Source organism: Bison bison, unplaced genomic scaffold, assembly GCF_000754665.1.
Source record: "Bison bison bison isolate TAMUID 2011002044 unplaced genomic scaffold, Bison_UMD1.0 scf7180017864181, whole genome shotgun sequence".
NCBI classification, from domain to species: domain Eukaryota; kingdom Metazoa; phylum Chordata; class Mammalia; order Artiodactyla; family Bovidae; genus Bison; species Bison bison.
Genome location: NW_011494753.1, coordinates 123,879 through 136,719, shown reverse-complemented (window position 1 = coordinate 136,719; position 12,841 = coordinate 123,879). Strand labels below are relative to the sequence as shown.

The 12,841-nt window shown below is 53.4% G+C and overlaps 1 protein-coding gene across 1 annotated transcript in view; it reads left to right on the top strand.

Annotated features, from left to right (window-relative positions):
* Window positions 1-12,841, top strand: part of RASGRF1 (Ras protein-specific guanine nucleotide-releasing factor 1) — a 102,366-nt gene that overhangs the window by 64,749 nt on the left and 24,776 nt on the right. Inside the window, 7 exon segments of the mRNA XM_010843392.1 lie at window positions 1,880-2,128; window positions 3,183-3,556; window positions 4,908-5,033; window positions 7,267-7,437; window positions 7,907-8,013; window positions 8,432-8,544; window positions 10,879-10,939. Of these exon segments, the coding sequence (XP_010841694.1) occupies window positions 1,880-2,128; window positions 3,183-3,556; window positions 4,908-5,033; window positions 7,267-7,437; window positions 7,907-8,013; window positions 8,432-8,544; window positions 10,879-10,939 (1,201 nt within the window).

Sequence of the window (12,841 nt, the reverse complement as noted above, 5' to 3'; positions counted from 1 at the left end):
GGACTTTTGTGACAGGGTTCTCTCACCTGCCATGTTTTCAGAAGTCATCCGTGTCGCAGTGTATATCAGCATTTCATTCATTTTTATGGCTGAATAATATTCCATTGTATGGACAAACCACATTCTGTGTATCCTTTCATCAGTTGATGGACATTTGGGTTGTTTCCACTTTTCCACAATTATGAATAATGTTGCTCTGAATATCCGGTTCCAAATATGCTTTGTGAACAGATTTTCTTCATAACTTGTGAACTCGGCAGCACATTATTCATTAATTTATTTATTTATATTTAGTTTTGGCTACACTGGGCCTTCCAAGGAGTAAGCGTCTTTTAATTTCATGGCTGCAATCTCCATCTGCAGTGATTTTGGAGCCCAGAAAAATAAAGTCAGCCACTGTTTCCACTGTTTCCCCATCTATTTGCCATGAAGTGATGGGACCAGATGCCATGATCTTGGTTTTCTGAATGTTGAGCTTTAAGCCAACTTTTTCACTCTCCTCTTTCACTTTCATCAAGAGGCTCTGTAGTTCTTCTTCACTTTCTGCCATAAGGGTGGTGTCATCTGCATATCTGAGGTTATTGATATTTCTCCCGGCAATCTCAATTCCAGCTTGTACTTCTTCCAGCCCAGCGTTTCTCATGATGTACTCTGCATAGAAGTTAAATAAGCAGGGTGACAATATACAGCCTTGACATACTCCTTTTCCTATTTGGAACCAGTCTGTTGTTCCAGGTCCAGTTCTAACTGTTGCTTCCTGACCTGCATACAGGTTTCTCAAGAGGCAGATCAGGTGGTCCTATGACCAACCTAGACAGCATATTAAAAAGCAGAGACATTATTTTGTCAACAAAGGTCCATCTAGTCAAGGCTATGGTTTTTCCAGTGGTCATGTATGGATGTGAGAGTTGGACTATAAAGAAAGCTGAGCACCAAAGAATTGATGCTTTTGAACTGTGGTGTTGGAGAAGACTCTTGAGAGTCCCTTGGACTGCAAGGAGATCCAACCAGTCCATCCTAAAGGAGATCAGTCCTGGGTATTCATTGGTAGGACTGATGTTGAAGCTGAAACTCCAATACTGTGGCCACCTGATGCAAAGAGCTGACTCATTTGAAAAGACCCTGATGCTGGAAAAGATTGAGGGCAGGAGGAGAAGGGGACGACAGAGGATGAGATGGTTGTATTTCATCACTGACTCAATGGACATGGGTTTGGGTGGACTCCGGGAGCTGGTGATGGACAGGGAGGCCTGACGTGCTGCAGTTCATGGGGTTGCAAAGAGTCGGACACGACTGAGTGACTAAACTGAACTGAACACTGGGCCTTCACTACTGCACTCCAGCTTTTTCTAGTTGCAGCGAGCAGGGGCTACTCTCTAGTTGTGGTGTGCAGGCATCTCATTGCGATGGCTTCTCTTGTTGCAAAGCACAGATTCTAGGTACTCGTGGGGTCAGCAGTTGTGGTACACAGGCTTAGTTGCCCCATGGCATGGGGGATCTTCCTGGACCAGGGATCAAACCCGTGTCCCCTGCATTGGCATGCAGATCCTTAACCACTGGACCACCAGGGAAGTGCAAACAGTATATTATTTTTAAGTTTGTTATATTTTATCTAGTGCTTCTAGGAGTTTTATAATGTCAGGTCATCAGGCATGATTGGGAAAAAGAAGTTGTAGCCCATTCTTTCACAACTTCAGTCTTCCAAAGCTTTCCTTGTTCCCATCATAAGCCACTGCATCCTTGATTATTGGTGTGTTGGGGAGACAGTGATGGGTGGGCCATGGTCCAGCCCTCAGGGAGTGTGCGGCCTGGCTGGGGAGATAGCCATGGACTCAGGCACCTTCAGACCCAAATCCCTCCTCCATCCCTCCCTCCTCAGGTCCGACGCTTCCTTATATTGCGACGACGTGGACATTCGCTTCAGCAAAACCATGAACTCCTGCAAAGTGCTGCAGATCCGGTACGCCAGCGTGGAGCGGCTACTGGAGCGACTGACCGATCTGCGCTTCCTGAGCATCGACTTCCTCAACACCTTCCTGCACTCTTACCGCGTCTTCACCACCGCCGTTGTGGTCCTGGACAAGCTCATCACCATCTACAGGAAGCCCATCAGTGCCATCCCCGCCAGGTGGGCAGGCTCCTCCGCACCCCTCACCTGACCCGCCCCCACCTCAGGCTGATCCATAGACCTCCTGGGCCCCGGAGGGAAACTGAGCTCAGCCTCAGGCTGGAACCTGAGGGGCGGATGTGAGCACTGTCACAGGAATGAGCCTGCCCTCTGCAAAGACATGGGAGAGGGCTGGCCTGCCTGACGCTGCTGCTCGGCCCCAGCTTTCTCCTCCTGCCTCTGAGCTCCAGGGGTGGGGTAGAGTTTGGGGGTCACCATGTTGAATCCTCCCTAACCTCACCCCTTGGCCACCTCCTTAAACCCTAGGGCCCACCCTTCTCCCCGCCTTCCCCACTGAAGAAAGGAAAAAAAAAACAAAGTGTGGACTCAAGGAAAGAAGGCGGGAGGGTGGGAGGAAAGTCCGAGAGAGGCAGAATCTTATCCCTTTTCTGCTTAGACCTACAGCATCTTGCTGTAAAGAGAGGCCGTAGCCCCTTTTTGCACACTTGGGGTGGTTCCACCTTTAGAGGGCAAGCACCCAAGTGGATGGAAAGGACACTGGGTTTAGAGTCAGGAGACATCAGAGGAGTCATTTCCTGTCTCTGAGCCCCAGCTTCCTTGTCCATAAACTGTGTGGACCTGGGTGAGGTCAAAGCGTGTAGGTGACACCAGGCCCGTGCGGGGGACAAAGGGAGCTTTCTTAGAAGCCTACAGGTCAGGGGGATAGACAGGATGTCAGATCAGCCGCTGCTACTGACCAGAGGGAGATGAAGAGGGAGCTTCAGGCAGACCCGCTGCCCCACCAAAGCCCATGCCCCACCCCCAGAGCAGGACACTTGGGCCCACGGAAACCTGGCCACTGGCCATTGAACCACATGGCCCCTCTGGCGTGGCCTCCTGTCAGACCTTCCTGCTCAGAGGACCCACCCAGGATCAAGGATCATGAAGATGAAGGAGCCACCACTGCCCTGTTGAGCCCCACCAGAGACAGCGGATTCCCACGGCCTGGGCAGGCAGTCAGGCTCCACTGAGCTGACCGTCTGTTTTCATTCCCTACCCCACCCCACCCCCGCAGGTCACTGGAGCTCTTGTTTGCCAGTGGCCAGAACAACAAGCTCCTGTACGGGGACCCACCCAAGTCCCCACGTGCCACCCGCAAGTTCTCCTCGCCACCACCCCTGTCCATCACCAAGACGTCATCACCCAGCCGCCGGCGGAAGCTCTCCCTGAACATCCCCATCATCACAGGCGGCAAGGCCCTGGACCTGGCCGCACTCAGCTGCAGCTCCAACGGCTACACCAGCATGTACTCGGCCATGTCGCCCTTTGGCAAAGCCACACTGGATACCAGCAAGCTCTACGTGTCCAGCAGCTTTGCCAACAAGATCCCAGACGAGGGTGACACTGCCACCGAGAAATCCGAAGAGCCCTCTGCCCTCAGCAAGCAGAGTGAGTGGATGCCCAGCCAAGGCAGTGCTGGCCAGCCCCACCAGGCTCCCTAGGGGCAGGAGGGGTAGGCTGAGGGGGTCCAGCCAGATTACGGTGACCATGCAGAGGCTGGGTGGGGGAGAGGCAGGCAGAGACACCAGGAAGGTGGCTGACTGTTCCCCCCATTGTCAGGTGTCCCGTTGCCCTGGTAACCGCTTCCTCCTGCATCCTTGTATCTGTCCACCTCTGCAGCAGACATGCCCTGGGCCGGGCCTCGGTCAGGGCCTGTGAGAGAAGAGGGCAGCAGACCTAGCTCCTGCCCCCAGGATTCACAGTGTGGCTGAGAAGCAGGGCTAGACACGGAAACAGGACTCCTGATATGTGTTGTGTTGGAGGGATGCTCAAGAGACCCTGGGGAGAGCCAGAGAAGGCTTCCTGGAGGGCCTGTCAGATCTAGATGTGTCACATATAGAGGAAGGGAGAACATTCTAGACCAGCGGAATGGAGTGGGCGAGACTAAGGGGCGAGGAAGGGTGTCATGTGTTCAGGGAACAGCGTGAAGCACAGCACACCTGTGACGCTGGGTGTGGAGACGACGGCTACAGGTGATGGCGGCCAGGCTGGGCCCTCCCTGCTCTCAGAAACCCGACCATTCCAGGACGGTGTCCCTTGGAGGGTTGTCTGGCTCTGTCTGGGGTTAGGTCGGCCCAAATCCTGCGTGACACCAGCCTTGCAGTGGTTAGCATACATATGCATGCACACGCACACACGCAGACATACTCAACCCTGGGCTGGGCAGAAGCCCCAGCCTTCAAGGAGCAAGCCTTGGGAAAAAACTTAAGATGGTTGGAATTTCTCTCCTCTGAGTTGAGAAGGGGGAAGACAGGGGAACCTCCAACAAAGGGCATGGCTGGGAAGGGGTGAAGCCCCCAGGACCTCCATACCAGGTGACATTTACTGTGGCACGTGCAGTAAACGGGATGCACATAGCTGAAAGTCAATTACCAAAGTGACAGCCTACTAGAGAGCCCCAGACGCCATCCTGCAGGAGCAAAGGGCAGAATCCTAGCCAGGAAACGGCAAGTAAATGTCATTTCGTTTCCGAGGTGGAATCCTAGAATACAAAGAGGACATTGGGTAGAAACTAAAGAAATCTGAATAAAGCATGGACTTTAGCTGAAAATAAAATGACTAGGGGTAGAGGTCCGGGGGTTAAGACTCTGTGCTTCCAATGCAGAGGACCTGGTTTTGATCCCTGGTTGGGAAACAAGGACCTCGAGTGCCACATGGTGAGGCCAAAAATATTAAAATCTTTTTGAAAAAGCCAGTGATTATTTGAGAAATATCAAATTGCTTCCTTCTTTCCTTCTAGGCTCAGAAGTCTCCATGAGGGAAGAGTCAGACAATGATCAAAACCAGAGTGACGATGGTGACACTGAGACATCCCCCACCAAATCTCCAACGACACCAAAATCGGTCAAAAGCAAAAACTCCTCAGGTACAGCTCACCAACCCAGAACTGCAAATAGATTCCAGACGTTGTGTGAGATGCAGGTTGGGGAGGGTGGCAGGTGAGGCTGAGGGAGACCAGTGGGTGTCACGCCTTGTGTTTTATGAGCGACTCCAGTGCAGGAACCTGGCTGAGCGACTCTGGGGGCTGCAGCGCTGGCTGGGAAATCGTGCTCTTCCTCTCGGCAGTCCCTCCACCGACCTCAGGCAAGGCTGTGTAACCCACCCCACCCAGGTGGGCAGGAAGGCCTGTCTTTTGGCTTCATTTATGGAAGATCCTGGTTTCTCTGGTGACTCAAGATGGTAAAGAATCCTCCTGCAATGCAAGAGACCTGGGTTCAATCCCTGGGTCAGGAAGATCCCCTGGAGAAGGGAATGGCTACCCCCTCCAGTATTCTCGCCTAGAGAGAATTCCATGGACAGAGGAGCCTGACAGGTTGCAGTCCACGGGGTCGTAAAGAGTCAGACACGATTGAGCAACTCTCACTCACTCCCTCATTGAATTTGTTGCAATGTATCTTCTATGTTTTGGTTTTTTTGGCCCTGAGGCATGTGGGATCTTAGCTCTCTGACCAAGGATCAAAACAGCACCCCCTGGACTGGACGGTGAAGTCCTAACCAACTGGACCACCAGGGAAGACCCAGAAGGTGTTTCTTGAGCTGCTGCTACATGTCAGGCTCTGTGTTGGCTCTTTAATCATGTGACACCTGGCAACGGGGCCAGGTCCTTCCTGTTTTTCATCTAAGGGAAGAGTCTCTGGGAGGTTGTGATGATGCCAGGCCCAAGTCTCAGACTCAAGATCCAGGAGGGCTCTCAGGGGGCCGTCTGGGTCTCTGGTTCCCTTAAAGCACCTCCCCACACATGAGGGGTGGGGGAGGGGGGGTGCTCTGAGGAACCCAGAGGTGAGGCATGAGCTCAAAGAAGCCCCTTGTGTCTCCAGCTGTCTCCTCGAGCCCCTGCTCGCACATGTAAAGCACAGCCTGAACCCCAAACTCCCCAATTTTTCAGGAGACCCAGTATGTCACAGGGTCACCCACCAGCAGAGAGAGACTGCCAGGACATCACACAGAAGCAGAACTCACAGATAGCCAAGTTCCAGAAATAAGCCTTGAGTTTTAAAATCAATCATTTGCTCCTCAATGCATAAGGACTAGTACTTTGTCCTAAGAATGGATTGCTCGCCAGAGATTTCTCCAAGAAGAAGCTAAAGGTTTATGGAGTGAGATTCTACTAATATTACTGCTAAAAAAAATAATCATTGTTAATTACATTGATATTCCATGGCATATATGTGTTGTTGTTCAGTCACTAAGTCTTGCCCGACTTTTTGCGACCCATGGACTATAGCCCACTGGGCTCCGCTGTCCCTGGGATTTCCCAGGCAATTTCCTCCTCCATGACATCTTCCTGACCCAGGGATCAAACTTGCGTCTCCTGCATTGGCAGGCAGATTTTTTACCACTGAGCCACCAGGGAAGTCCATGGGCATATATATTTTTTTTCACATATTTATATATCTTTTCACTTATATAAATATCTTTTCATATATATATATATATATATATATATCTTTTCACACAATACTAAATACTTTCATCTGTGTTAACTCCTTTAATCTTATCCACCTTTTGAAGCAGGTATTATCCCAAGATTACAGAGACTTAGAAAGGTTGGGTAATTTGCCCAAGGCCACACAGCTAGTAAGTGGGGTGAGGATTTGGACTGCGGTGCTCTTTCCATCCCCACCATGATGCCAGGGAGCCTGTCAGTGTGAGTTATCCACGTCAGACTCTGCACAGGTTATGTGTTCATTCCAAATAGACGGAAAGGATGAGAAAATACATGAGGCTGTCCCTGAGTAGTGCTGGGCCCAGCTGGGCCTACAAGGTAAAAGGTTTGGGGCTGCAAAGAGATGCAAAGGGTGGCTGGACTTTCTCCAAAAGCAGGAGGGCTTCTGGGACCTTCTCAGCAGAAGCAGAAGGAGGCAGACAGGGGCTTTCTCTGCCCTGAGGCAGCCTTGGGGTGACACAGGGTGGCATGGGTGTGTCCCTCCCTGGGGACTGCAGCAGGAGACCAGACCCCATGCCCGCCGCCTGCCCAGCCCTGGTTGCAGTGAACACAGCCTGCCTGTCCAGAGACCCTTTCTAGCCTTGAGACCCATGGTTTCCTGAGCTGAGGCTGGACCAGCGAAGTCTCAGGCTTGATCCCCTGCTCCCCACAGAGTTCCCCCTCTTCTCCTACAATAATGGAGTGGTCATGACCTCCTGTCGCGAGCTGGATAGTAACCGCAGCGCCCTATCAGCAGCCTCTGCCTTCGCGATAGCAACTGCGGGTGCCAACGAGGGAACCCCAAACAAGGAGAAGTACCGGAGGATGTCCTTGGCCAGTGCAGGTACAGAGTTGGCTCACCACCTTGATGACAGCACCACCCCAGGGGCTTGTCCCCCTTCTCGATATGGAGTGCCTGCTGCCCCAGGCCCTGACAGGGCTGAGCCTCCTGCCTGGGGGCCCCTTTATCCCCACCCACCCGCTCTGCAACTTGGCAAACCTCTGCTTGGAGTCAAGCCCACTGCCTGACGGATACTCGGCCACCCGCTCTGCCTCCCACTTTCATGGTGGAGTAGAGGCCACCAGAATCCTCCAGTGGCCCCTGAAAGCTGCAGAGGTCCAGGAGAAGCGGGCCTGTGAGGACTGTGTCCACAGGAAGTTGAGCCATCCAGACTCCTTGGTCAGAACCTGGGCTGGTTGTCAGATATTTTCTCATCCCCCACCCAGAGCACCCCCGTCCTTCCCCCGGCTCCCCCAGATCTGGGGTTTTTTATCCTCACTACCCTCTTCCCTCTCTGTCACCTGCGTGCCAGGCTTTCCCCCCGACCAGAGGAACGGAGACAAGGAATTTGTGATTCGCAGAGCAGCCACCAACCGCGTCCTGAACGTGCTCCGACACTGGGTGTCCAAGCATTCTCAGGTAGGTGGGACCCCCAGGGATGCCCCACAATCCAGGTGAGCTGCTGGGGACCCAAGATCACTGACCCAGGAAACAGCTGCCCTGATATTCTCAGGAGGGCCTGCTCAGATCCCCTGCAAGGGGACCTAGGACATTCCAGGGGACAAGGGGCCTCTGCTCTCCATCTCTGTCTACATCAAGGCTACCTCCCAGGGCCTGGCCTAGGGCTGCAGCAATCAAGGGATGCTCCTTGACCTTGCAGCACCTTTTACCTCCAGGTCAGTCGGCTCCACTGGTGCCTGGCAGGCAGCTGGGGAAGAGGGAGATGAGGCAGGAAGCCTGAGTGGGCAGAGCCTGCATCTTCCTGCCCTGGCCAGGCAGGGACCACCTCAGGGCAGCTGGAACAATAGCCAGAGCTGCCCTCCTGTCTTCCCTGCAGGACTTTGAGACCAATGACGAGCTCAAATGCAAGGTCATCAGCTTCCTGGAGGAGGTCATGCATGACCCAGAGCTCCTGACCCAGGAGCGGAAGGCTGCGGCCAACATCATCAGGTGGGGGCTGGGGAAGGCCTGCTGGACAGGGGCCCTGCCCTCTGCCTGCGGACGGCCAGCCAGAGGCAGGGGGCAAGGGGGAGGAGGGCCCTCCCCAGACCAGAGGACCGCCTCAGGCGGTTGCTCTGGGAGGATCTCGGAGCCCTGGGCAGCCTGGGGGCTGGTCAGCACCCCTGCAACCAGGATCTGGAGTGGCTTGCTCATGTGTGTCCTTCCCTCCACCTGCCTGCTTCCCCATCCACACCCACTGCTGATACCCATTTACTCCACGCCAACCTGTGTGATAGCCACTAGTGACGTATGGGTGTTAAATCTAAATTAATTAAATAGGGACTTCCATGGTGGTCCAGTGGCTAAGACTGGGGGCTTGGCCAATGCAGGGGGCCCAAGTTCGATCCCTCGTTGGGGAACAAGATCCCACATGCCAAAACTAAAGATCCCACGTGCCTCAACTAAGACCTGGCACAGCCAAATAAATAAAAATAAGTATTTAAGATTAAATACAATTTAAACTCTAGTTCCTGAGTCACACGAGCCAGAGGGAGCTGATGCCTCCACAGGGGGCAGCTTAAAGAACATTCTGGATTCCACTAAATGGGAAGTAAATCCAAAAAAAGGGGGATATATGTATGCATATAGCAGATTCACTTTGCTGTACAGTAGAAAGTAACACAACTGTATCTGATAAAAATTTTAAAATAAAAAATAATCTAAAATACAAATTTTTTTAAAAAGATCATTACTGTCATGGAAGAGGGCTTTGTCCAATTGCACTGGCGAGCCTGTTTCCAGGTGCTCCAGGGAATATGGTCGAATTGAATTAAATTGTCCCCAAATCTAACCTTTTTCCTCCTGTGCCAGACTGGGCCTCTCCTGGCAGAGGCCAGAGGTCAGGCGGCACATATCCAAGCGCCCTGCTGGCTGAGTGATGCGCTGTGTGACCTCAGGCAAGTCCTGTCTGTGAACTTTGTTTTTCCTCCTCTGTAAAATGGGTGAACAACACCTACTTCCAGGGCTGTGGTGAGGCTGCGGTGAGATCACCTCTGCAGGTCTCAGGGGTATCAGATGCAGGCCCTGGTCTACCCACTGCTCACCCCTGCTGACTCAGGCTGCCCTCTGGCCCTGCCCAGGTGCCTGGACTCAGGGTCAGGCCTCCCAACCTCACTTCCTGTCCGGCTTCAGCTTTCCCTCCCTGCCCCGTGGTCACAGACTCTGACCCAGACTTGCATCCACTTTCTGGCCGACAACCCAGTCTCCAGGCTTCCTCCAGCCACATCATCCAATTTGCTTTCCTGAGGCCTGGGCTACAGGCCCATAATTCCTGCAGGCTCCACATCCTAGCATCGCTTCCAGACCACCCTCCCTGCCGTACCCACTGCCTAGACACACGTGCGCGCACACAGTCAGCTCCCAGGTCCTCCATGCCCTTCCTCCTCATCCCAGGAGACGTGCAGGACTGTGCCAGGACCTTAGGCCTATGGGTCAAGTCAGGTCAAGTGACCCTCGGACAGGGAGCTTGTTCAGACTGCTGCTGGATGTAGGGAATCAAGCGGGCCCTGGTGTGGATGGTGGACCGAGAGAGCCCTAGTTGCGGGTCTGCTTCCTTGGAGGAAGAGTGTGGGTGGCTCAGGCGGGCCCTATGGCCTCCAGACTGTCCCCCAGCCCTGGCCTGGCTTTTTGGCCCCATCCCCAGGACTCACAATCGCTGTCAGAATGAGGGCTCAGCATTTTGGCCTGACGCAGGAGCTCTGCCCTCATCCCCACCACTGCTCAGGACCCACTACTCAGTTGCTGTGAACGGCCTCCCACCCCTGGGCCTTTGACCACCACCTTGCTGCTTTCCTCTGTTCCCCCTGCCCCATCTGGAAGGCTCCCCAGCACTTCTGGCCTCTCTGATGCTCCAGCCTGAAGCTCCTTCCACTCATTTGTCCTATCACCCTACCGGCCGGTGCACTGGCCACATGCCAAGCCCAGCCCCAGGTACCTGAGCTACAGGGACAACAGGGACATCAGCCTGCTTTCAGAGGCTCCTGGCGGATCTGGAGGAGAGGACCAGGCACAGACATGGCTGTTCCCAGCTGGGGAGCCTGGGGCTGAGACTACAGGAAGCCTAGGGGCTGAGGGAGCCCCAGAAGGGGGCCTTACCCAGCCAGGAGGGTCAGGGAGCTGAATCACTGAAGACATCAATGACATGAAAGGGGAAAAGGGGCTCTTGGCCCTGGAAATGGCAGAGCAGAGACAGAAAACAAGGCAGGTTTGGTGGGGGAGGGGACTGCCCGAAGGCAAGGGGTGTCACCAGCTGCTCAGGGCTCATCATTCCCTCTCACCCCCCAGGACTCTGACCCAGGATGACCCAGGCGACAACCAGATCACACTCGAGGAGATCACACAGATGGTGAGCCAGACTTGCCCTCTCTCTCACTCGCTGGCCAAGTCTGTCTTTCCCTGGCTACCTGGCTCCCAGGATCTATCCCCAAGACTTCCCAGAGGAACTCAGTCATCCCCTGTATTGATTCCTGGAGCTCCCCCAACAAAGAGCCCCAGAATGGGGCACTTAAAACAGCAGAATTTTAATCTTGCATAGTTCTGGAGGCCGGAAGTCTGGAATTGAAGTGTTGCTGGGCGCATGCTCCGTCCAGAGGTTCCAGGGGAGGGTCTTCCTGGGCCTCTTCCATGTCTGGTGGCCCTGGGCATTCCCTGGCTCGTAACAGAGGATCTCCAGTCTCTGCCTCGGTTGTCACATGGCCATCTCCTCCCCGGCTGTCTCCGTGTCCTCTTCCTTCTGTGTGTGTTGGCCCTATGTCCAAATTTCCCCTTCTTAGAAAGACACTGAGATGGTTAGATAGCATCACCAACGCAATGGACATGAACTTGAGCAAACTCAGGGAGATAGTGGAGGACTGGGAAGCCTGGTGTGCTACAGTTCATGGGATCTTAAAGAGTCAGACATGACTGAGCAACTGAATGACAGCAATAACAACATACTGGATGAGGGCCCACTCTAGTGACCCCATCTTACTTGAGTACATCTTATATCCAATAAGTTCACGGTCACAGGTCCCAAGGTTGAGGACTTCAGCATATAGTATGTCCCCTACATACAAACGAGTTCTGTGAGCTTGCTCGTAAGTCCAACTTGTTCGTGAATCCAACGAAGTCAGCCTAGGTACCCAACTAACACAGTCAGCTATATAGTACTGTACTGTCGTAGCTTTATAATACTTTTCACACAAATGATATGTAAGAAACAAATACAAAAAAAAAAAAAAAAAAAAAAGAAACAAATACAAAATTAAAGAAAACCATTTTAATCTTACAGTACAGTACCTTGAAGAGTACAGTGGTACCAGCTTCCTCACCTCTGCTTTTTCGGTTGCTTCTGGACATCCTGGACTTGAAATAAAGACGCTGCACTGCTATCCTCTGTATAGGACTGTACAGTAAATACACACAGCACAACCTCTGTGGAGGATGCACGCACGTGACTTGTACGCCAGACACGGGAACTGACTCACACGACTGGACATGCGAACACATGTTCACCTCTTTGAAAGTTCACAGCTTGAAGGTTCATATGTAGGGGACTTACCATATCTTTTGGGGAGAGAGATTCAACTGATAACACCAAGTCTTGTGTTTTCTTCATCTTCTGCTTTCATCTGTCCCCTAACCAGCCCCCACTGTCTCTGCTCACACTGTCCCTGGAAGGAGGAGGGTAAGAAGTCAGGCCTGGTGTGGACAGGCTCCCCACTGCGTGCTAGAGTCTTAAGGACTCTTCTCAACAGTGCTGTGGATCTGTATCTTTATCCCCATCTTCCAGATGAGGCAACTGAGGCAGGGGGAGGTGGGGTGACCTAAGCTGGGTCATGGTAGGTGGCCACCTGCCTGGCAGTGAGGGGACTCCAGGCAGAGCTCAAGGCAGGGTTCCTTGCAGTGGAAGGGATGATGGTCTGTGTGCTTCTGGGGCCTGGCTGGGCCCTCTCTGGGCCTCTTTTGCCCATCACTGCGACCAAGGAAGCTCAGGGCCACCTTTGACCTCCCCAGAGGTGAAGGCCCACTCGTCAGACTGAGTGATATCCAGCCTGTTCAGAGTAGCCAATGGGAAGACTCAGGCCTCTGAGTCCTGCACTCACTGCTTCCCTCCCGTCCCCGCTCCTGACTCTTAGAGCGGGTTCTCCTGGCCCTGGGGGTGGGGGCAGCCATCCGTGGGGCAGCTGGCGCCCTGCCTGCACCCCAACCCCAAGAGCAGTGCTGCAGGGTTGTGCCCCAGGCACCCGCCCAGGGACGTCCACGTACT